Raw genomic sequence first — 25,304 nt, 5'->3', positions numbered from 1 at the left:
CTCTTGATAGGGAGTCTCCTTTGTAGGCCTCCGTAATCATAGCAAAAGTTTCCGAAGCAGTTTTGCCCAAGCGAAAGCAAAATTTGATTGCATACCGCTATTCTATCGAGCGATCCATCTTCAGCGTTTTCATAAGTGCCACGGGCACACAAACAACGTAATACGCGAAGCTCGACCCTCACTGCACCAGAGCTCCGACGCGACTGCGAACCGGTTCTATTGTTAGCTCAGATCCCCCACCACGTGACGTACAGGTGGAGACCGCCCTGCGAGCGACTGGGGCGCCGCGCAGCGGCCAGTCTCATTACTTATCTACCACACCCTGTACCGTCAAGCTGATGACTTGCTTGAACTGTACGGAGTATTTGAGCCGAAAAGGTCGGTGTCTCGCGGTCCATTTCCTTCTATAATCAACGGCGGAGGCTGACACTTGAAACCATGCCAAAGCCGCTCCATAACATTGTATCCGACACGCGGCCCTGTGTTAACCTGGTGGAAACTTGTCCGTCACTGTCCCATTAAAAGCAGGATGTCACTTCCAACGCACGTTGAGAAGGTACATTGAGGACACCAACAACGATGCACTAGTCTTGGTGTCACATGTATTTATAATGTCTCCTTAAAGAAAAATGGTTATTCATAAGTACCTCTGGGGTTTCACAGCACAAGTCCGCGAAAACTGCAAGCCATAAGGAAAAATGGCATGTGGCAATGGACAGAGCATCTCTCTAAATCCAGATTCGTAATATGTATGCGCTGTGGAGTAATTGCAGGGGGTAGGGGTTTCTGCGTATGATGTATAATAGAGCAACATGTGCATTTTTTGTCGTTGATTTCGCTAAGTGTGAGTCAGCTGTGACGGCACAGTGCCGATTTCGTACCAAATATCCGGTAAAAACTCCAACAGACAAAACAATCCATGGGTGGCACAACACATTCCATAAATCTCAATACCTATCACGTGTGAAGAGGGCAGAGCGGTTGAGACCATCAGCAGAGAAGGTAGAGCGTGTACAGGAGTCATTCGTCAGGAGCCTCAAGAAACTGACGACGCGTCCCAACAGACAACTACAGAACCCGCACTCAACTGTCTGGAGCATTCTACGCAACAGACTGCATGTAAAACCATATCGGCTGCAGTTGTTAGACGAGCTGACTATTATGGAGCATGAACTTTGTTCTGACTTTTGCCATGACTTGCAGCCACTACTGCAGGAAGACGATTTTTCACAGAAGTTGATTTCAGCAACGAAGCCGCGTTTCTTGCGTCCCGACAGTGAACAGTCTCAATGTGCATGTTTGGGTTACTGGGTTACAGAACGTCCACAGCAGATTGTAGGTCACATCCTTATATCACCAGAAGCTAACGTATTTTGTGCCATGTCCTTTTCAAAAGGATATGGATTTTTCTTCCCAGAGAAATCTGTAAGTCATTTCGTGTACCCGGGAATTCTGCAGTAATGGCTTGTGCCACTATTACAGTAACACACTGGAGACTTCAGTTAGCAGCAAGACAGAGCCTAACCACTCTATCTTGCAGATGTTCGTGATTATTCTATGCCGAACTGCCTCAGCACTAGATTGGACGTGCCTCCATTCATGACTCCCCTTACATTTTGTAACCCCCACACTCTCCTTTCTTTGTGTTTCTTCTCACAGGGTTATGTCAAAGATCATGTGTCCCTACCTCCATGGTCACTTCACGTGGAACATTTGCCCAAGGAAGGAGAATCAGTGCAGTCGCTGATACAGACCATGAAGTGTTACTTGTACGCAGAGAGTATAATTACAGTATTGGCGCTTGCTGCATCGCAGTCGGTGCCTATACTGAGCACTTGCAGTGTGAATTTAAGAAGAGCAAGAGCACTGATACTTGTCTGTTTTCTGGATTTGTTGCCGTTTTCATTGAGTCATTCCCCGAAACCTCGGAGGTACTTATTAATAACGCTGTACTGTCCCAGTAACCACTCGTGGACAAGTAACAGATGTGTTCTCGAGATCGAATGCCCGATTTACGTTTTTGGCCAAGTCTTACATTAGTGTATATTCAGTACAACGTACAGTTAATCACCACTGTGTCTTTCCGACGTAGGCCTGGCGCATTCGCTAGGAGTGCGATAGACTCCAGATGCAGAAAGCCCAAGGATATCTCATTTTTTGACCATCGTCAGAATATGATGTCTTTCTCATTTGGGTCTCTGCCGATTCTTGCAGACGTTAAGGAGGACACTCTTCGGTCTCTTTCTTTGCTCTTACCTGTAATTCGGTAGCCGATCCTGTAGCCGATGAAATAAAAAGTCATTTTTGGGCGTTCCACATGCATCGTTTTTATCGTCACACATACTCCTCTTGCCCTGTACTAGGGTCGTCAGACACGAAAATCGCTATTCTGGATAAGAGCAGCTCGTTGCTGGCAGATACAAGTCTGTATGAGTATGTTTACTGTGTACCCCGCATCCCTGAGCACCAACAGATTTCTGCTACAAGCGAACATCCAGAAACGGTAGGTAGTTGTCCCTGTCTACAGCTGTGGTGCATCCGACGTGTTTATAAATGTTGATCCGTCCGAATAGCCGCGCTCATTATCACGCCGCTTTCGGCGTTCTGGCAAGTGCTCTGGTCCCAGATGGAAATGGAATCCACCCGGCGGATTAACGACGGGAGCTGGTGTGCTGACTATCCTGGATGTGGCTTTTAGGAGGTTTCCCACAGCTGAATAGCTGAATGCCCGGGTGATACCCATGTCCCACCTCAGCTGCATGATTCTCACACTTTCGCACGGCTAACTCCAGACACAAACAGACGTAGTATACAATTTCCGTCCAGGAGTGGAACGGGAGGGATGGGGGATAGAGAAGAGGGGGGAATGGGGAAAATGGGATGGGAGGACGGGGGGTTGGCAAGCAAGAACATACGACACACTAACATCAAATTTCCCGTTTGACGGGCCGACCCTGCGTAGATACGGGATGAAGACAGATAAACAGAAGAGATTATTTACAAACGTAATGTAAGCGATCGAGAATTTCACCTGGAAAATACTTCCCGTGTTGGCATTTCATGGACGTTTCGCTTACGCATCTGGTTCAGTGAGCGTTAATACGGTTTTTTAAAATTCCACCCAAAAGATCGCCTCTACAGGTGAGGGATTCCCGCTTAAATATTGTTGAGGATGAGCCGTTGCAGTGATCAGAATGTAAATCTTCGCAGCCGATAACCACATAAAGAGACAAATTGTATGACCGGAATTGCGCCAGAAGGTGGAAGGGGGTATTTTTATTCCGAAACATTGATGAGTCAGTGAGAACTGAGGGTCCAGAAAACCGAGAAAATTGTATTTCAGTGTCGTGGTACGAAAGCCTTAACGGGTGTAATACAAAGTGCCGCCGTTACATGTTGCACTTCATTCCACACCTACGTAACCTCTAGCAAGAGGATCATTGCTGAACACGTCACTATAACAGGCAATTTCGGTTCGATTACACAAAAAATTTAAGTGTTTCTTAGCTTCATTCGTTGCTTCCGGTTTCGGAGATGGCGTTTCAGTCTGCACCGCTGTTTCTTATAGGTACCAGCAGCCCCCATTAAAAATATCTACTTCTATCACACATACTGTACCAGTACTACGCGTCAGAAATAGTTCAATTATTTTTCGGTTTTATACAGTTCAAGACGTATTTTTGAGTACATCGAAAGGCGACTTACCTCAACTACCCCCAGCTTCATGTTGTATCCCATCAAGTCTTTCCGGCGCGTACCGATGGTCCCGTTTGCACAAGTAAGTTGTTTGCTGGCGTGCCATGTGCAGTACTTCTTCGTAGCCAGAGGATATCCCTTGCCCACCCGGTAAGCTTCCAGTATACTGAGTGTACCCTTAACTGATAGCACAGCGACATAGAAATTCGAGTTGTATTCAATGTGCAGATCGTGCAACACCAAATCCGGCTCCCTATCATTCATTACCAACAGCCATATGAACTCCGATTGCCGCTTCTCGAACAGTTCCTGTGTGTGCAAAAAACAAAATCACTAATCAAAGGAATTTATGAGATGAATTAATTATTTTTAACAGAACAATGCTTCCATAAAAATGTTGATTTCGTTGCTTACGTAAATGGGTTTATTAAGTAACATATTTCTCAAAACGTGTTTTTTTCTCAGTGTATAGTCTGAAGTGCAGGATGTTGGCATCATCTATGGTCGATACTGACGAGTCAACAGACTGCGCAACATAATGTGTGACGTGTGCAATACTGTCCTGACACAGATGTAACACCACTTACTGTTGTCATCAACAACAATTTTTACTACTGAATGTGTCACAGCTGTTGTTCATCCAAGAGAGATATGATGACAATATAATTCAGCATATTGTCTAATACGTAACAAAGTTTGTAATTTTAGGTAGACGCACACAGAAAAAGCAATATTTTTGGTTACAGGACAGCTAATTTTAGTGCCAATGTGCTATACCTTTTACTTGTATTTGGGCACGGTTCACTCAAGCAGGTTTGATGGTGAGGGTCTAATGTGAGCCTAGGGTCCCTAGGAGGTGGCGTGCCGGAGCTGACAGATTTGTGCAGACAACTGAGCTACTGTTATTGCCAGGTAGTAGCTACCACGAAGGCCATTGCGTAAGTAATTCTTTGACTAATGACCGTTTGAGGGCAGTGTGTGGCGTGAGGGGAGCGCGTCTTAATACACTCCTGGAAATTGAAATAAGAACACCGTGAATTCATTGTCCCAGGAAGGGGAAACTTTATTGACACATTCCTGGGGTCAGATACATCACATGATCACACTGACAGAGCCACAGGCACATAGACACAGGCAACAGAGCATGCACAATGTCGGCACTAGTACAGTGTATATCCACCTTTCGCAACAATTCAGGCTGCTATTCTCCCATGGAGACGATCGTAGAGATGCTGGATGTAGTCCTGTGGAACGGCTTGCCATGCCATTTCCACCTGGCGCCTCAGTTGGACCAGCGTTCGTGCTGGACGTGCAGACCGCGTGAGACGACGCTTCATCCAGTCCCAAACATGCTCAATGGGGGACAGATCCGGAGATCTTGCTGGCCAGGGTAGTTGACTTACACCTTCTAGAGCACGTTGGGTGGCACGGGATACATGCGGACGTTCATTGTCCTGTTGCAACAGCAAGTTCCCTTGCCGGTCTAGGAATGGTAGAACGATGGGTTCGATGACGGTTTGGATGTACCGTGCACTATTCAGTGTCCCCTCGACGATCACCAGTGGTGTACGGCCAGTGTAGGAGATCGCTCCCCACACCATGATGCCGGGTGTTGGCCCTGTGTGCCTCGGGCATATGCAGTCCTGATTGTGGCGCTCACCTGCACGGCGCCAAACACGCATACGACCATCATTGGCACCAAGGCAGAAGCGACTCTCATCGCTGAAGACGACACGTCTCCATTCGTCCCTCCATTCACGCCTGTCGCGACACCACTGGAGGCGGGCTGCACGATGTTGGGGTGTGAGCGGAAGACGGCCTAACGGTGTGCGGGACCGTAGCCCAGCTTCATGGAGACGGTTGCGAATGGTCCTCGCCGATACCCCAGGAGCAACAGTGTCCCTAATTTGCTGGGAAGTGGCGGTGCGGTCCCCTACGGCACTGCGTAGGATCCTACGGTCTTGGCGTGCATCCGTGCGTCGCTGCGGTCCGGTCCCAGGTCGACGGGCACGTGCACCTTCCGCCGACCACTGGCGACAACATCGATGTACTGTGGAGACCTCACGCCCCACGTGTTGAGCAATTCGGCGGTACGTCCACCCGGCCTCCCGCATGCCCACTATACGCCCTCGCTCAAAGTCCGTCAACTGCACATACGGTTCACGTCCACGCTGTCGCGGCATGCTACCAGTGTTAAAGACAACGATGGAGCTCCGTATGCCACGGCAAACTGGCTGACACTGACGGCGGCGGTGCACAAATGCTGCGCAGCTAGCGCCATTCGACGGCCAACACCGCGGTTCCTGGTGTGTCCGCTGTGCCGTGCGTGTGATCATTGCTTGTACAGCCCTGTCGCAGTGTCCGGAGCAAGTATGGTGGGTCTGACACACCGGTGTCAATGTGTTCTTTTTCCATTTCCAGGAGTGTATAATTCGGGACCGCCGCAAGAATAAAATCAGTAGTAATGAATTTACCCAATACGCGATAGGACCATATCAAGGAGTTACACGAGGCGAGTATGCAAGAGTAAAGACCCACTCTGTGCTTGTAACAGCGTGATACTCAGTGGCGAAGAAATATATACTATTACCGAAGTCATTTAAAGTTAGTTAATTTCGATATCCTTAAATGGGGAAATTTTAGCAGATCAGTACTGTGTTCCGGACCAGAAATCGAGCCTAGGACGTTCCCCTTTCTTGGACAAGTGCTCTAATGACATTTTTTGTCGTCTAGCCTCTATCGTCTCACTTTTATGCCGTAAATGACTCGTTATCGGTAAGATTCTGTCATTCTGCTATCTCTTAAGTCCTTTTATTTCTTAGGTGTAATGTCTGCTTTAAAACCTCAATGCTCTTGGGAAACTCAAAGGTGTTCTTAAAGTAATGAAGAAAAATAAATAAATAAAATTTCTTCGTTCACTAAAATGTCACTCGAGGTTTATATTGGAGTCTTCACTGTTCTAAAAAATTTAAACAAAACTTTATTATTTCTAAAACTCAAACGATCACGAGAACTGACAACTTCAAAAAAATTTTTAAAAAATAATTTTATTAATTGGGGACATATAAGCACTTCTGCTGAGCTGACGAATGCTTCTGCTGAAATAATTCCTCTTCTCATTTGGTAACTCTTCTTTAGACATAAACACACTGAAAATCAAAATTTTGGGCTCTGGCGTTTTTTGTTGATGAATAATTTTACGGTGAAAACTGAAATCTTTTTTAGCAAAAATTTTAAAAAAGTCAAACATTTTCTTTCTGTTTATAATGCAATTAGCAGGAATTCATTCATCCATCTTTTATATGTCGTGTATTTTTTTTAATGTCATGGTGTTCTTCCACTAGGTTCATGATGCAATTTCTCGTTATTGTGTTTTCATCTTTAGTGTATAATAAACATATTGTTCTATAATCGCGGCACAATTATTGTTTCTTGCGTCAGGTAATAGCTTCCATTCTAGATGTAATGCATGGTTGATGCTTATTGTGGTATCTGACGTTCTGTTCATCAACGCGCGTCTTTTTCCTCGTCCAGTTCAAAATTCGGTCTTTTCATCCACGAGTTAGGAATGTCTACCAGGTTACATCGTTCGCAAAGTGACCTAGCTCTGAGACATTTTGTGGAGACTCTCTTCCGTAGGAAATACTTCTTTTCTGACGTCGCCCCACAGCGAGCTGTCTTTCGATTGAAATGTGGGCATGGTACTTTTCCTCCGTAAGTGCTTCCACTTTTTTACCCTAGAATTTCCGCTCCGTCGGAGGCAGTTTGATGTTGATGTGACGCGGAATATCTTGCAGATGCCTCTTTTTTTTACATAAAAGGTGTAAACATAGCCAAAATCGTGATTCATGTGGCCTATGAATAGTTCTTGAAACCTGTTTATGAGATCCAAGACTCAGAAGAGCTCTTTCACAATTCCCATTTGATTATGCAAACGTTCTCGAAGTTCTTGCTATAAAAATGGCCGTACTTTGACCACGTACGTCTTTAGTGCCTAGTCCTGCTGGAAGGTATCTTAGAATACAGTTCCCGCCTAGATATGCCGTAGGAAAGAGCTAAGATATTTCTCTATACGGTTTTTGGTACAGTAGCGTCGCTGGGAAATGATATATTTTGACTAACAAGCTACCGTTCATTTGTTCTGCTCGTTGAAACTTATCTAACGCTCTTATGTGTGACGAAGTCAACCCTAAAATTCCTAGGGATGTTTTAGGGTAGGGGAGAGAAGCGACTGGCATGTGGGCAACACTCCGATATGGCTGGAGTAAATTCTACGAATCTTAGCACATAGCCGTATTACTATCTAGGAGAAAATACTGTCGATTAAGACACCCCTATTATACTTGGAAGCGATGGTGAGGTTGGAAGGAGGTTACATGTAAAAATAATCGAAAGCGACCGATACTAGCGTGTAATCCACAATTTTCGGAGTAGCTAGTGTGATTGGCAGTTCCGGTGACGCTTCAGTGATGGTAGGGGTGGACGTAGGTGTTCAATAGCAGTAGTATATAAAAATCACGAAAGATATTAACTGGGTTCAGGGGCAAAACAGAAGTAGTATGTAAAGACATTCGAAGTACTGACATTACCGTGAAATATGAAGTATTCGAAGACCCTAAGGTCACTGCCTCCCCCCATGAACCATGGACCTTGCCGTTGGTGGGGAGGCTTGCGTGCCTCAACGATACAGATAGCCGTACCGTAGGTGCAACCACAACGGAGGGGTATCTGTTGAGAGGCCAGACAAACGTGTGGTTCCTGAAGAGGGGCAGCAGCCTTTTCAGTAGTTGCAGGGGCAACAGTCTGGATGATTGACTGATCTGGCCTTGTCACACTAACCAAAATGGCCTTGCTGTTCTGGTACTGCGAACGGCTGAAACCTAGGGGAAACTACAGCCGTAATTTTTCCCGAGGGCATGCAGCTTTACTGTATGATTAAATGATGATGGAGTCCTCTTGGGTAAAATATTCAGGAGGTAAAATAGTCCCCCATTCGGATCTCTGGGCGGGGACTACTCAAGAGGACGTCGTTATCAGGAGAAAGAAAACTGGTGTGCTACGGATCGGAGCGTGGAATGTCAGATCCCTTAATCGGGCAGGTAGGTTAGAAAATTTAAAAAGGGAAATGGATAGGTTACAGTTAGATATAGTGGGAATTAGTGAAGTTCGGTGGCAGGAGGAACAAGACTTTTGGTCAGGTGAATACAGGGTTATAAATACAAAATCAAATAGGGGTAATGAAGGAGTAGGTTTAATAATGAACAAAAAAATAGGAGTACGGGTAAGCTAGTACAAACAGCATAGTGAACGCATTTTGTGGCCAGGATAGACACGAAGCCCACGCCTACTACAGTAGTGCAAGTTTATATGCCAACTAGCTCTGCAGATGATGAACAAATTGATGAAATGTATGATGAGATAAAAGAAATTATTCAAGTAGTGAAGGGAGACGAAAATTTAATAATCATGGGTGACTGGAATTCGAGTGTAGGAAAAGGGAGAGAATGAAACATAGTAGGTGAATATGGATTGGGGGACAGAACTGAAAGAGGAAGCCGCCTGGTAGAGTTTTGTGCAGAGCATAACTTAATAATAGCTAACACTTGGTTCAAGAATCATGAAAGAAGGTTGTGTACATGGAAGAACCCTGCAGATACTAAAAGGTATCAGATTGATTATATAATGGTAAGACAGAGATTTAGGAACCAGGTTTTAAATTGTAAGACATTTCCAGGGGCAGATGTGGACTCTGACCACAATCTATTGGTTATGACCTGTAGATTAAAACTGAAGAAACTGCAGAAAGGTGGGAATTTAGGGAGATGGGACCTGGATAAACTGAAAGAACCAGAGGTTGTACAGAGTTTCAGGGAGAGCATAAGGGAACAATTGACAGGAATGGGGGAAAGAAATACAGTAGAAGAGGAATGGGTAGCATTGAGGAATGAAATAGTGAAGGCAGGGGAGGATCAAATAGGTAAAAAGACGAGGGCTGATAGAAACCCTTGGGTAACAGAAGAAATATTGAATTTAATTGATGAAAGGAGAAAATATAAAAATGCAGTGAATGAAGCAGGCAAAAAGGAATACAAACGTCTCAAAAATGAGATCGACAGGAAGTGCAAAATGGCTAAACAGGCATGGCTAGAGGACAAATGTAAGGATGTAGAGGCCTATCTCACTAGGGGTAAGATAGATACTGCCTGCAGGAAAATTAAAGAGACCTTTGGAGAAAGGAGAACCACTTGCATGAATATCAAGAGCTTTGATGGAAACCCAGTTCTAAGCAAAGAAGGGAAAGCAGAAAGGTGGAAGGAGTATATAGAGGGTCTATACAAGGGCGATGTATTTGAGGACAATATTATGGAAATGGAAGAGGATGTAGATGAAGATGAAATGGGAGATATGATACTGCGTGAAGAGTTTGACAGAGCACTGAAATACCTGAGTGAAACAAGGCCACCGGAGTAGACAACATTCCATTAGAACTACTGATAGCCTCGGGAGAGCCAGTCCTGACAATACTCTACCATCTGGTGAGCAAGATGTACGAGACAGGCGAAATACCCTCAGACTTCAAGAAGAATATAATAATTCCAATCCCAAAGAAGGTAGGTGTTGACAGATGTGAAAATTACCGAACTATCAGTTTAATAAGTCACAGCTGCAAACTAATAATTCGAATTCTTTACAGACGAATGGAAAAACTGATATAAGCCAACCTCGGGGAAGATCAGTTTGGATTCCGTAGAAATGTTGGAACACGTGAGGGAATACTGACCTTACGACTTATCTTAGCAGAAAGATTAAGGAAAGACAAACCTACGTTTCTAGCATTTGTAGACTTAGAGAAAGCTTTTGACAACGTTGATTGGAATACTCTCTTTCAAATTCTGAAGGTGGCAGGGGTAAAATACAGAGAGCGAAAGGCTATTTACAATTTGTACAGAAACCAGATGGCAGTTATAAGAGTCGAGGGGTATGAAAGGCAAGCACTCGTTGGGAAGGGAGTGAGACAGGGTTGTAGCCTATCCCCGATGTTATTCAATCTGTATATTGAGCAAGCAATAAAGGAAACAAAAGAAAAGTTCGGAGTAGGTATTAAAATCCATGCAGAAGAAATAAAAACGTTGAGGTTCGCCGATGAAATTGTAATTCTGTCAGAGACAGCAAAGGACTTGGAAGAGCAGTTGAAAGGAATGGATAGTGTCTTGAAAAGAGGGTATAAAATGATCATCAACAAAAGCAAAAAGAGGATAATGGAATGTAATCGAATTAAGTCGGGTGATGCTGAGGGAATTAGATTAGGAAATGAGACACTTAAAGTAGTAAAGGAGTTTTGCTATTTGGGGAGCAAAATAACTGATGATGGTCGAAGTAGAGAGGATATAAAATGTAGACTGGCAATGGCAAGGAAAGCGTTTCTGAAGAAGAAAAATTTGTTAACATCGACTATAGATTTAAATGTCAGGAAGTCGTTTCTGAAAGTATTTGTATGGAGTGTGGCCATGTATGGAAGTGAAACGTGGACGATAAATAGTTTAGACAAGAAGAGAATAGAAGCTTTCGAAATGTGGTGCTACAGAAGAATGCTGAAGATTAGATGGGTACATCACATAACTAATGAGGAGGTATTGAATAGAATTGGGGAGAAGAGGAGCTTGTGGCACAACTTGACTAGAAGAAGGGATCGGCTGGTAGGACATGTTTTGAGACATCGAGGGATCACCAATTTAGTATTGGAGGGCAGCGTGGAGGGTAAAAATCGCAGATGGAGACCAAGAGATGAATACACTAAGCAGATTGAGAAGGATGTAGGCTGCAGTAGGTACTGGGAGATGAAGAAGCTTGCACAGGATAGAGTAGCATGGAGAACTGCATCAAACCAGTCTCAGGACTGAAGACCACAACAACAACAACAACAAGGTCACTGAAGGCAGTTCCGATGACATTAATACCGATGGGTTGTGATGGAGCTGAGGGTGGCGAGTTAGAGCCTTCTAGATAGTTTAAGGGAACCTGGAACCTAAAATGATGAAATTTCGGGTTTTCAGTTTATTGTGAAATAAAATACTGCAGATCTTCCTTTTTAAAATGACAAATTAATCTTACCTGTAGCTCAACTCCAAGTATCGAAAATATTATTTTCAATAATGTGCTGTAGAGGTCATGTCACGACATTGAATTTCCATGGACACATTTTCATTGAAAACATCGTTTTTCAAAACTTCCGGTCTTTCCAAAGACTTTATATTATGTTGGCAACACGATCTGATAGGCAATTGTTTTGTCTGCATATTGTAGTCTTTGGATACTGTTGTTTACATTGAGCATTTGGTGGTTATTGCACGATTTGTGTTGTATTTCTATTGCGTAACTGGACCTTATCAAATATGCCTCGATTTAGTAACAGAGTTTACAAGAGGAAGAAGCCTCCTCCGAGGTACATTAGTGGAACTGTGACAAATTCTCCGACCTTGGGAAATGATTCTGAAAATAGTGAGGTTATTCATTAAGTGAGATCTACTCCTGTCTCTAGCACAAGCAAGAAGTTGCATGGATCAACTGAAAAATACTGCAGTTTATTGGAGAAGTGTAGTGAGGATAATGTGAACGAAATAATTAACATTTCATTGCTCTCAAAGGTGATTGAGAGTTCAGTACTGTGTAAGGAATGTTGTAAATTGAGTAAGTCAGTAAATGTGAAGCGACTTATAGGACTTTCAGCAGAAATCTGTCTCCATTGTACTAGTTGCCATTACAGTGTTTCATTTTGGAACTCAGAATATTTCGAAATAAGCCAAAGTGAAACTGATAGCGAGAAAAGCAAGTACTATGGTGTAAATATTAGATGTGTTTATGCTCTAAGGTCAATCGGTAAGGGATACTCTGCTGGTCAAATGTTTTGTGGTGTAATGAATCTACCACCACCACCAACGAAATTCTAAAAATATAACTCGGTTGTTGGATCCTGTGTTGAAGATATTGCCTAAGAATCCATGAAAGAAGCAGTGGAGGAGGCTGTGGCGGTGAATGAAGAAATTCCAGATTTTCAGAATCCTCGGGACCTGACTGTCGCACTAGATGGTACGTGGCAGAAGCGCGGGCACACTTCACATAATGGGGGCCGGCCGGCGTGGCCGAGCGGTTATAGAAGCTACAGTCTGGAGCCGCACGACCTCTACGATCGCAGGTTCGAATCCTGCCTCGGGCATGGATGTGTATGATGTCCTTAGGTTAGTTAGGTTTAAGTAGTTGTAAGTCCTATGGGACTGATGACCTCAGAAGTTAAGTCCCATAGTGCTCAGAGCCATCTGAACCACATAATGGGGTAATAATGGCAACAAGTACTGATACTACAAAAGTTATAGATGTTGTAATTAAATCCAAGCACTGTAGGTGTCCTAAAAGAGTGATGTATGAGTATGCAGAAAACTGTAGAAGGAATTACAGTGGGTCTAGTGGGGCCATGGAAGTTTCCGGTGTGAAAGACATTTTCAGTCGCTCTCTTCTGTGGTACAAGGTCAGATACCTACAGTTCCTGGGTGATGGTGATTCGAAGTCTTTTGCTGCTGTATCTGAGCTGAAACCTTATGGAAATGATGTTACCCATACTAAACAGGAGTGCATAGGTCATGTTCAGAAGCGTATGGGAACAAGTCTGCGTCGACTGAAGACCACAATGAAAGGCCAAGTACTCAGTGATGGAAAACCTTTGGGTGGAGCTAAAAGATTGACAGACGAGGTAATCAACAGATTGCAGAGAGACTATGGACCGGCAATAAGACAAAATACTCACAGCGTTGATGCAATGGAAAAGGCTGTAATGACACTTTACTACCACACCTTATCGACTGACAAGGAACCACTACATGGACTATGCCCAATTCCTGGTGCAAGTACAACAAATATCAGGGATCTGAACGTGTATACAAGCATCATCACAGTCTACCAGAAACTGTCATGAAGGCTATAAAACCAATTTTCAGAGATCTTTCTTCAACTGAACTTTTGAAGAAATGTCTCCATGAACGTACACAAAATCAAAATGAGAGTGTCAATAATGTAATTTGGACAAGAATCCCAAAAAAAGTGTTTGTGGAATTTCATACTCTTCATTTTGGAGTATATGATGCCATTGCTACGTACAACAAAGGTAACATTATAAAGTGCAATGTGCTGCAGAAGTTGGACGTGATGCCCGGAATTTACGTGGTGAGTGCAATGATGTTGATAGACAATGAGAGGAAACGGGATGCTGAAAGGAAAGAAAAGGAGTTTGAGAGGCAAGCCAGACAAAGAATGAAAGGTGTGAAAAGAAGGCTAGATGGGGAGTTGTCTAGTGACAGTGAAAACCCATCTTATGGTGCTGGACTCCACTAAAATGTTAGTGAAACTTTGAAACTCGTTTTCCACACGTTCCCTTTTTTCCATATAAGGAACATTTTTTGCTAAACTATTAGAGATAAAGACTTAAAATTTTCAAGGAATGTAAACAGTGCCAATATACACCTTGTATCATAGCCTTTTTTGATACATAATTGATAACAGATTTTATTTCAAAGATACTATGCCAAAAATGTGTCAATTATTTTCAGTAACAAAATAATTAATAACTTACCAAAAAACACCAATAAATTAAAATCCATATCTTACATGGTATTAAATATATGTAATATTATACTGTAAAAGTTTCATCATTCTGGTGTTAATAGTTCATAAGAAAATGTTCTTTACATTTAACATTGGAGGTATAGGACGTTCCAGGCCCCCTTAAAATAAATATCGATTGTGTTATATAAACCTTATTTGTCTGGATTGCGAGTTTATAAAATTATATGCCCGGTTTAGATTGTGCTACTAATCATCTTCCTATCATAATAAATGGTCACAGAGTTTAACGTGTCACACAATGAATATCATGTACCGAGTCATTATAACAGTTTAAATGGATCAGTACTTGACCGTACAACGTGAAGTGCTATACTCTATAGCGAATTTTGTTATCTGAAGATGATTGCTATCAAAATCGACAACCGGTCATAGCACATTTTAAACTTGCGATCTAGGCAGACAAAGCTCGTATTGAAATTTGAGAGCGCATTTCCACATTATTGACCTTTGAAGTCACACATAACTTTACTGTTGCCTGGGTAGTATTTGGGACTTCTAGGATGGCTGGTGACAGAATGGAATAGCTGTGAGGGTTTGGATGGGAAGGTGTAGGTAACACGTAAAGCACAGTGTGTAATGTGCAAGGCAATCAAACATGCTGGACATTTAATTCACAGCCTGGAAAGACAGTGGACATAAGACTTGTCCAGCACACCTGGACGTGGGAGTGATGGCATGGTAAGATAAGGAATATGATTGGTATTAGTGCCTGTAGCTTACTCAGAATAGGTCTGTCGAAGAATTTATTTCTTCTCACAACACGAAGGGAAATAATAGTTGTGTTAGACTAACATCCCAATGAATTTTTAAAAGACTTTTTACTTACTATACTGTATTAAAACTGTTAAAAGCAAGTAAATAAACTAAATTTATTTTTACAATATGGGATTGTGGGTCCCTTTGATGCAAACACTTTTTGGCTCTGAGCACTATGCGACTTAACTTCTGAGGTCATCAGTACTTAGAACTAATTAAACCTAACTAACCTAAGGATATCACACACATCCATGCCCGAAGCAGGATTCGAACATGCGACCGTAGCGGTCGCTCGGCTCCAGACTGTAGCGCCCAGAACCGCACGGCCACTACGGCCGGCAAACACTTTTTGTTTCTTCAGTGTGTCTTCTTATTCTAGAACATAAATATTAACAGTTACATTAGATGACGAAAACCGTTACAATATGTTGCACTGTTTGACTCCAGATACATGTACGAATAGTCCTATACTACCTTTTTATCTTACAGTCATCGCATGTTTCTACGATTGTTGTGTTTTTAGGCATACAGTACGTCACCTGCAAAGGAATGAGCAGTTGTCATTAACAAAATCTAAAATATGAACTTGAAAATATTTGTATTATGAAAATGAAACCTGCGGCTGTCTAGTGAGAACAGTTTTGGTGGGCACTGGGTTATAGCGCATTCCGTCGTGAGCTCTCGTTGGCTGAAGGAATTCGAGAAAAACCAAAACTTTAGCTTTGACAGTAATTCAAATATTACACCATCTTGCAGTTGACGTGTATCGCGAAAGATATAGCACATCGCGAGGAGTTTGAAAGGTGCAGTAAGACATCTGACAAGTTCTGTTTATTAGACATTGGTCAGTGTGGAGCGGAGCAATTAATACTGTGTGTGTGTGCGTGCGTGTGTGTATGTGTGTGTGTGTGTTATTTCCGTTCCATGTTACGTGTTGTTTCTTTTAAAGCATTAAGGAATGTGTTGTTGCAATGTGTTGAATGTTCATTTGTTACAGTTTTACCTTCAACAAGAACCTTTTGTATATAATAGTTGTCTTCTAATGTTAATTAATAGTATATGTTATTGGTGTGCTTGGGAATGTTGAAATCTGCCTGTCAGACTGCTAACATTCAATGTATTCGTCCTTCTGCAAATTCTGATCCGCAACCGTGTTCCAAAGATGTTTTGTGCCAAGTAGTCTATTATTTAAGGTATCACAGTTTTTTACTAGTCGAGTGAAGGCAAGACTGCTAGAGAGAACTTCGGTGGCTGCAAGTGCGAGCCAATCAAGGGTCTGTGTGGGCTCCCTGATCTGTTTTGTGGGCTTCTTTGAACGAGGAACAAGGCATTCTATTCTGTTCCTGACTGTGTTTCCGACCGGCTTCGCGCAAGCGGCGGTATGCTGCTTCTATCTTAACGTTGTTCATCAGATTTCTTCCTTAGGTGGAGCAGATTCGTTTGTGTATTTATGTCTGTTAACATATTTTTGCATTTTTCTTTTCAACAATTAATTATTTAGAGAGGTGAGAAGCTGAAAGCCGGTGTCTTATGGCACTAAATACTGCGACTGAGAGTATGTACTGTTTCATGTATCAATGGTTATGGACTGAGTCACAGTGATCATAAATTATTAACTGAAGCTTCCACGATTTATTTTCTATCCTCTGTCACTTACGAAATTCGTGTCCCAAGATGCAACTACTAATGTGCCCTTGCATTTATTTTACAATCTGGAATTAATTTCAAGCACGAACTTTAATCAAAATTCTAGCTCTAGTAGGAACGTTGGGCAATGTAAGGCGAAACTACAGCCAGTATAAGCCTTTTCAAAACTGTAAAGAGCAGAAACCTTTTTTCTGCTCTTTGCGTGCATTACAGCTTACAAGGTAAGGGATGATGTGGAGACTGTGAGACGGCTTGCTCGTTATCACGGTTCTAGGCGCTTCAGTCTGGAACCGCGTGACCGCTACGGTCGCAGGTTCGAATCCTGCCTCGGGCATGGATATGTGTGATGTCCTTAGGTTAGGTAGGTTTAAGTAGTTCTAAGTTCTAGGGGACTGATGACCTCAGATATTGAGTCCCATAGTGCTCAGAGCCATTTGAGCCATTTTTTGAGCTCGTTATCAGACAATGTTCGATGTGGTTGTGGTACATCTTTATATTTCAGGTTTGGTTTCTAAATTAATCTTTGAGTAAGATTATGAAACTGCTAGAAGTAAGAATTGTTTTACTCAGGTATTCATTTGCGCCACCGTTTATTCCCGTTGCGCAAGGTAAGCACATCCTATTCTTGGATATATTTATGAAGGTCAGGTTACATTACAAATTATTTTTTGGGACAAAACTGGATGCAAGGAGGTTAACACTTTCAGGGCATTGTTCTGAAGACATACCTTCATGTATTCAGGTCATTATTCGAAAAGAGTAGATGGCTTACAATACGTAGATCCGTTTCATTGTTTGTGGGCTGGTGGTTTTCATATATTAAGTGATCTGAGAAAGGGGAATGAGAGATGTTACTCTTTACAGCTTCCATGCGTCCTGTGTACCGTATTCGGGAATTTCTGCATGTTTCTCTTATATACTTAGATTGATAGGAGTTGCATATTAGTTGACATCATCCTGCATTGCTGAATTTGTCTGTAGTACCATTTTCTGATCTTAGTGTTTTGTGTTGTGTTATTCGTTATGCATGTTGTTGTAATCCCTTGCTTCTTGATTTTATTTGCAGTTCTATGTGCTATTTTATTCTTATATGCGTATCTGCTTTTTTTTTTTTTTTTTTTTTTTTTGCATATGTGATGTGGTGAGTTTCCAGACTCTTTAATTGAATCTTAGTGGCCATTCTGATTACCTTTCATTTTTACTTTTATGCCTTGTTGTTTTCACGATTTAGAATAAAGAAATCCACTAAAATGTTGGTATATCTCCGAAACTAGTTCCGAAAATTGAGAACAAGATGTGTTTGCTTCAAATGGGACTCAAAATTCTAGAATGTTTTAGGTAGATTCGAACCAAGAAAAGAAGAAGTCAGGTGGGTAATGTTTGTTTGTTTTTACACTACATACTTATTCAGTTCCTTTCCTAATCCAGTACAAGATTAGGATAATCAGCTAGTGAAGTTACAAAGAACCTGGGCATGTTAGAATAAAAGACTGAATGGGGAAAAAATGTGAATATATGCACAAGCAAATATTTTCAGATTAATGTATTAAGACGATAATTAACATACATCTTTCGAACATTTATTTTTCAACTCGTCATCAAAGTTTTGCAAGAGAACGGTGCTTGAACATAAAAACATATTTCCCTTACCGTCATGTTCGGTGCCTTGAAGAGCAAATCTTTGTTTGGCACAATGAACAACGGCATTCCTGAACAACTGTGAATAAAGTCTTTTTGGAACGTATGCTGCAGGATTCCCATCTGATGATATGTTGCCATTTGTCTGAGCAAGTCCGTTAGAGCTCTTGACTTCCTTAGCGTGTCTGGAGGATATTAAAAAATCATCATTTTCTAGCCAAGTATTTTCACATATAGTGCTTTTCGAAAATCAAATCTAATAACTAGTATCTGCTAGTAATTTGAATACCAGAATTGACTTCGACACACAAGAAATATAACTTAGCGATACAAAGGTCTTTCACTAATTCAGCAATTTCCGCATTAATATCAAGACTGCCATATTTTACATTGGCTGCAAAAGACTGTGATACAGAGCACATGGTGAAGAAAATCGTACAAGCATGCAATAAGACACGAGTAACAATAGATAATTGTAAAACAAAATATCTCTCTACATAGGAAGTAAACATTATGGCACTCTCATAGATGGAAATGTTATTGAGGCACGTCAAAACTATAAATATCTAGGAGTTATAATGTCCGATAAGGTTCCACTAAACAAGAAAGCCAAGGGAGAACACAAGCCAAACAAGCAATAAGTAAGATGATTTCCATCCTCTAGACACATAAAATTAAGAAAGAGACAACAAAAGTTATATGAATGAGTACCATTTCATTATTTGGAGTAGAATCGTGGGAACACAAAAAACACATCAGAAGCCAAGCAAATGGATTTTTTGCTACAGAGGTTGTAGCGTCGCAGCTCTTACCCGAGTGCAGATTTCTGCAGTAAGTTTGTTACGTTATGGCGAGCTGTTTTGCAATCCTGCAGTATACTAGCGTTCGGTGGCGGCCAGCATGTGGCCTGCCGTATGCTTCATAGCCCCACCAGTCGCTAAAGCGCACTGTGAGAATGCTCACTGTGGCACGTACTAAAATCACTTATTCATCTCACCTAAAAAACTAAATAATTACGTTAAATACTAGCTGTTTTATTCCAAATTTGGTACATGACCTTTTGTTATTCCGACGAGCTTTGTGACGAAATTTGGTACGGCTACCCATAATAGTTTCAGAGATAGAAAAAAACCTATTAAAAAAGTACTTAACTGACACTTAAGAAAATAAATTCAGATAGTAATAATAACAGTTTATATTTCTTTTGCTATTTGAAACCAGTGGTAGCACCCTTAGCGTGCTGATTTATTTTATAAAGATTTTCAGTTCTAAACTTTCGATAATTTTTCATTCGTAATGGAAATAACAGTTTAAAAGTTAATATTTATATTTTGTGTTAGGGTGAGAGTAAATGAGAGTTAATGCGAGTGTGTATGTGAGACATACGTCAAATTTCAATTCTATATTGTATTACACCTTACGTAACTAGCAAGTGTTACGCCACCAGGCGGTCATGAAAAAACTTTGAATCCCCCTAACTCGCTGATAACGTTTGTCTATGAGTGTTTGCTTCTGTAATAAGGCAATTAGAAAGGTAGTAAGAGGATAATCAGTTCTAAAGTATATTTCAAGCATAGTTTTCTCTTAGTTTTCGTTTGGTTTGGTTTGGTGGATCATTTTGTTAATACTTGCAGCATGAAAAGACGTAGATGCACCTGCGAATGTTGATTGGAGTAAAGCAGTTTGAGCACGAACATTATCATGAAAGATTAATCTGATTGGCTGTTCGTTTTGATCAACCAATGAGAGTAAAGTCTTTCCCGCGCATTGGGATGAGTTATATACCCTGAAAGCAACGGCATTCAGAGAGTCGTGGACTAGCTACTGGACAAGAAGGTCATGTTAGACGTGTCCGAAAAAATTATTTGTAAAATGAAGAAAAGACTGTTGTACCTCGTTTGATTTGTATCGCCATGCAAGCAGATGCTGTTACGGACAGTTCTGTGAAGTTTGGGAGATTTTGGAGTGTTTGTTGTAGAGAAAACCGCGTGTGAAACTATCGGCCTTTGTAAAGAATACTGCGTGGCGTGTTCAGTATGCATTTACAGAACATTTTTGGCGAGCATCTTCATTTGAAGAATCCACTGATAACGACCGAGTGTGGTGGTGGTGGTGGTTAGTGTTTAACGTCCCGTCGACAACGAGGTCATTAGAGACGGAGCGCAAGCTCGGGTTAGGGAAGGATTGGGAAGGAAATCGGCCGTGCCCTTTCAAAGGAACCATCCCGGCATTTGCCTGAAACGATTTAGGGAAATCACGGAAAACTTAAATCAGGATGGCTGGAGACGGGATTGAACCGTCGTCCTCCCGAATGCGAGTCCAGTGTGCTAACCACTGGACCGAGTGTGTAACTCATTTCGTAGCAGAGTATTGACTGTATTAATATGGTAATATTTCGGGTTGGACTTAGCACATTTCTGGCTGTCTTACGTGTGACATAAGCTGCATGAACTAGTAGTGGATGTGAAACTTCCTGGCAGATTAAAACTATGTGCCCGACCGAGACTCGAACTCGGGACCTTTGCCTTTCGCGGGCAAGTGCTCTAACATCTGAGCTACCGAAGCACGACTCACGCCCGGTACTCACAGCTTTACTTCTGCCAGTACCTCGTCTCATTCTGGAAACATCCCCCAGGCTGTGGCTAAGCCATGTCTCCGCAATATCCTTTCTTTCAGGAGTGCTAGTTCTGCTAGGTTCGCAGGAGAGCTTCTGTAAAGTTGGAAGGTAGGAGACGAGGTACTGGCAGAAGTAAAGCTGTGAGTACCGGGCGTGAGTCGTGCTTCGGTAGCTCAGATGGTAGAGCACTTGCCCGCGAAAGGCAAAGGTCCCGAGTTCGAGTCTCGGTCGGGCACACAGTTTTAATCTGCCAGGAAGTTTCATATCAGCGCACACTCCGCTGCAGAGTGAAAATCTCATTCTAGTAGTGGATGTGCTATCAGCGTAAATGTGGGCTTATTGACACCACAGCAAAAAGACAACAAACAATATTAGTATCAATAAGCGGACATTTTCAATGAAGGAAGGATGCATCCCCTTATGCCCGTTAAAACTAGAGATTTGCAGGTTTATTTTGTTACCTGAGTTACCCGGACTATGCAGTCGTAAGTATGGACGATGGTTTTCTTCAACGCTGCTTTTAACATTTTCTGCGTAGTACCTACAAATGAAGAGCAACGGACGGTGAACGAACGCTATACTGAGGCAGGTGGACATTAATTTTGCGGCTTCCTTCACTCAGTGCTAGCGATCAAGAGGCCAACTGCCCCGCCGCAACGTTCTCAGATATGGAAATCGGGAAATGAATGAAAACTTCCACGTACATCTAGGAACATGTGGAAAAACGGCGTTTAGCGTGGTCTGGGCATGTGATGAAAACAGGCGATGGACGAAGGCCGAAAAACCTCCATACAACCTCCACACAAGAGAATAAGATTTTTGCATAATGGAAGAATCAGGTAGAGGGTGATATGCAATGAAGGACTGTGGGTGAAGATTTATACAATAACTGAGAGGTTTGGATAGTGGTTGTGAGAAAGAGCCTCAAGAGCTGCAAACAATCTGTAAACATTCTTGCATATACAGGGTGATCCACTGATCGTGACCGGGCCAAATATATCACGAAATAAGCGTCAAACGAAAAACTAGAAACAACGAAACTTGTCTAGCTTGAAGGGGGAAACCAGATGGCGCTATGGTTGGCCCGCTAGGTGGCGCTACCATAGGTCAAACGGATATCAACTGCGTTTTTTAAATAGGAACCCCCATTTTTATTACATATTCGTGTAGTACGTAAAGAAATATGAATGTTTTAGTTGGACCACTTTTTTCGCTTTGTGATAGATGGCGCTGTAATAGTCACAAACATATGGCTCGCAATTTTAGACGAACAGTTGGTAACAGGTAGGTTTTTTAAATTAAAATTGAACATTTTATTTCGGTTGTTCCATTGTGATACGTTGTTGAGTGGTACTTAAGATAGGTAAATAAATTAGTGAAACCAATGTGGAGTGAAGTAGAAATTAGAAAATAAATGTAAAACTTAGTTTAGTTTAGAAGAATTACACACTGGCAAACAGCGGGCAAAGTAGCAGTGGCAAAGGCCGGCGCTTGAAGGCAGCACGTTCAGGAGAGAAGCGGAAACTGTCGATTCAGCCGTCAGGGCATCGTCCGACTGGCTCACGTCAAGAAGATTCTCCGAGAAGCTTTTCAACGTGACAGAAGAAGCCATCGCCCTCTCCACATAAGCGGACGCAGTCGATTCAGCCGTCAGGGCATCGCCCGACCGGCTCACATGTTTCTAAATTGTCACATGTGATCACAGGCCCTCGCCTACATTCCAAGAGCCAATGACCGACGTTAAGAAGATTCTTCGAGAAGCTTTTCAACGTGACAGAAGAGGCAATGACCGTGAAGTCGTTCACCTCCAGTGAACTAAAGTGAATAAATACGCGAGACACAGTGGGCCCAACGACAGAGAGTAGCAGTAGTTTTCAGTCAGTTTCGGTGCTGAAGACCATCATGAAAGAAGAGACTACATCATACACAGACGCATCAAGTCCGCCGGTGTAATGGAATAGCAAGCAGCAGCCTCGGCGCCAGAAGACAGAAGTTAAAAGGTATTTGAAGACTGATTTTTACGTACCCGGGTGACTCGTGAGAACGGGAAGGAGACGGTCTCACACCAGCAGTCACCTGTGAGCTGGGATGAAGATCTGACAGCCGAAGACTGGCAAGCAGGAGTCCGTTGTTCGAGTTCGGGACACTGGCCTTCCCCCGCCGCGCCGCTCCGCTGCCCGACGCACAACACTGACATACGCGGCCGCTTAGAGAAGAGAAGCACTGGGACGCCACATCCAAGGTATCAGCGTCCGATTCACGACTTCGTTCTCAATAATTAAACGGGCCACAGCACGATAGGCGTCTCCAGTCACCTGGGCGAGACGGCGACACGAGATACACACCGCCACGCGTAATCAGACGCCGTGCTGTCGCAGCAGAAGGCTTTGCAAACGACACAGCTGCCGCTCTCCGAGCCAGAACATCCAGTAAGGAAACAGTTGTACGAAACTTTAAATAAAAGTTGTCTTATGTAAAAATTCTGTTTCATTCTACCTCATACCCGAGCCAAGGAAGAACCCACCCTGCCCACATGTTGTTAAGAGAGAGAAATTAATTTATTTAGTATTTTCACCCTGACGTAATGCTTTAGAATCAAATGCCCTTTGCAGTAATGCTCATCCTGACAACTGACTAGCATCAAAAGAGAAAACGCAGTTACATTTAGTGTCACAAGTGTTACAACATGTACCTTTGTGAACTTATTATTTCTGAGAACGCGTGATTACCTGTAAATACCACATTAATGCAATAAATGCTCAAAATGATGTCCGTCAATCTCAATGCATTTGGCAATACGTGTAACGACATTCCTCTCAACAGCAAGTAATTCGCCTTCCGTAATGTTCGCACAAGCATTAACAATGTGCTGACGCATGTTGTCAGGCGTTGTCGGTGGATCACGATAGCAAATATCCTTCAACTTTCCCCACAGAAAGAAATCCGGGGACGTCAGATCCGGTGAACATGAGGGCCATGGTATCGTGCTTCGACGACCAATCCACCTGTCATGAAATATGCTATTCAATACCGCTTCAACCAAACGCGAGCTATGTGCCGGACATCCATCATGTTGGAAGTACATCGCCATTCTGTCATGCAGTGAAATATCTGGTAGTAACATCGGTAGAACATTACGCAGAAAATAGCATACATTGCACCATTTAGATTGCCATCGATAAAATGGGGGCCAATTATCCTTCCTCTCATAATGCCGCACTATACATTAACCCGCCAAGGTCGCTGATGTTCCACTTGTCGCAGCCATTGTGCATTTTCCGTTGCCCAATAGTTTTCGTTACGGGCGCAATCGATGTTGATGTAGCATTCTCAACACCGACGTTTTTGAGATTCCCGATTCTTGCGCAATTTATCTGCTACTGATGTGCGTATTAGCCGCGACAGCAGCTAAAACACCTACTTGGATATCATCATTTGTTGCAGGTCGTAGTTGACGTTTCACATGTGGCTGAACACTTCTTGTTTCCTTAAATAACGTAACTTTGCGGCCAACAGTCCGGACACTTGGATGATGTCGTCCAGGACACCGAGCAGCATACATAGCACACGCCCGTTGGGCATTTTTATAACAATAGCCATACGTCAACACGATGTCGACCTTTTCCGCAATTGGTTCAAAATCTTCAAATGTGCGTGAAATCTTATGGGACTTAATTGATAAGGTCATCAGTCCCTAAGCTTACACACTACTTAACCTAAATTATTCTAAGGACAAACACATACAGCCATGCCCGAGGGAGGACTCGAACCTCCGCAATTGGCAAACGGTCTATTTTAACACGGGTAATGTATCAGGAAGCAAATACCGTCCGCACTGGCGGAATGTTACGTGATACCACGTACTTATACGTTTGTGACTATTACAGCGCCATCTATCACAAAGCGAAAAAAGTGGTCCAACTAAAATATTCATATTTCTTTACGTACTACCTGAATATGTAATAAAAATGGGGGTTCCTATTTAAAAAAACGCAGTTGGTGTCCGTTTGACCTATGGCAGCGCCATCTAGCGGGCCAACCATAGCACCATCTGGTTTCCCCCTTCAAGCGAGACGAGTTTCGTTCTTTGTAGTTTTTTCGTTTGATGCTTTTTTCATGAGATATTTGGCCCGGTCACTATCAATGGACCACGCTGTATAGTCTCCTCCATTGATGACAATATGATTGGGGATTGTTTATACTATCGAAAGGAGGTTATCTGTAAACTTTTGGGTTGCATCTGGGGGTGAGTACCATGGTCGATACTTCGTGAGTA

The 25,304-nt window shown here is 42.6% G+C and overlaps 1 protein-coding gene across 1 annotated transcript in view; it reads right to left on the bottom strand.

The window, feature by feature from the left end:
* Nucleotides 1-18,429, bottom strand: part of LOC124594472 (glutamate receptor ionotropic, kainate glr-3-like) — an 89,283-nt gene extending 70,854 nt beyond the window's left edge. Inside the window, exons 1-2 of the mRNA XM_047132848.1 lie at nucleotides 18,424-18,429; nucleotides 3,706-4,005 (exon numbers count right to left, since the gene is read on the bottom strand). Coding sequence (XP_046988804.1) covers nucleotides 3,706-4,005; nucleotides 18,424-18,429 — 306 coding nt within the window. The remainder of the gene's footprint in view (nucleotides 1-3,705; nucleotides 4,006-18,423) is intronic.
* Nucleotides 18,430-25,304: the final 6,875 nt, after the last annotated feature.

This window comes from Schistocerca americana, chromosome 2, assembly GCF_021461395.2.
Source record: "Schistocerca americana isolate TAMUIC-IGC-003095 chromosome 2, iqSchAmer2.1, whole genome shotgun sequence".
Taxonomy (NCBI): Eukaryota; Metazoa; Arthropoda; class Insecta; order Orthoptera; family Acrididae; genus Schistocerca; species Schistocerca americana.
The sequence above is the reverse complement of the archived record's forward strand: the minus strand, read 5'-3'. Positions and strand labels throughout refer to the sequence as shown.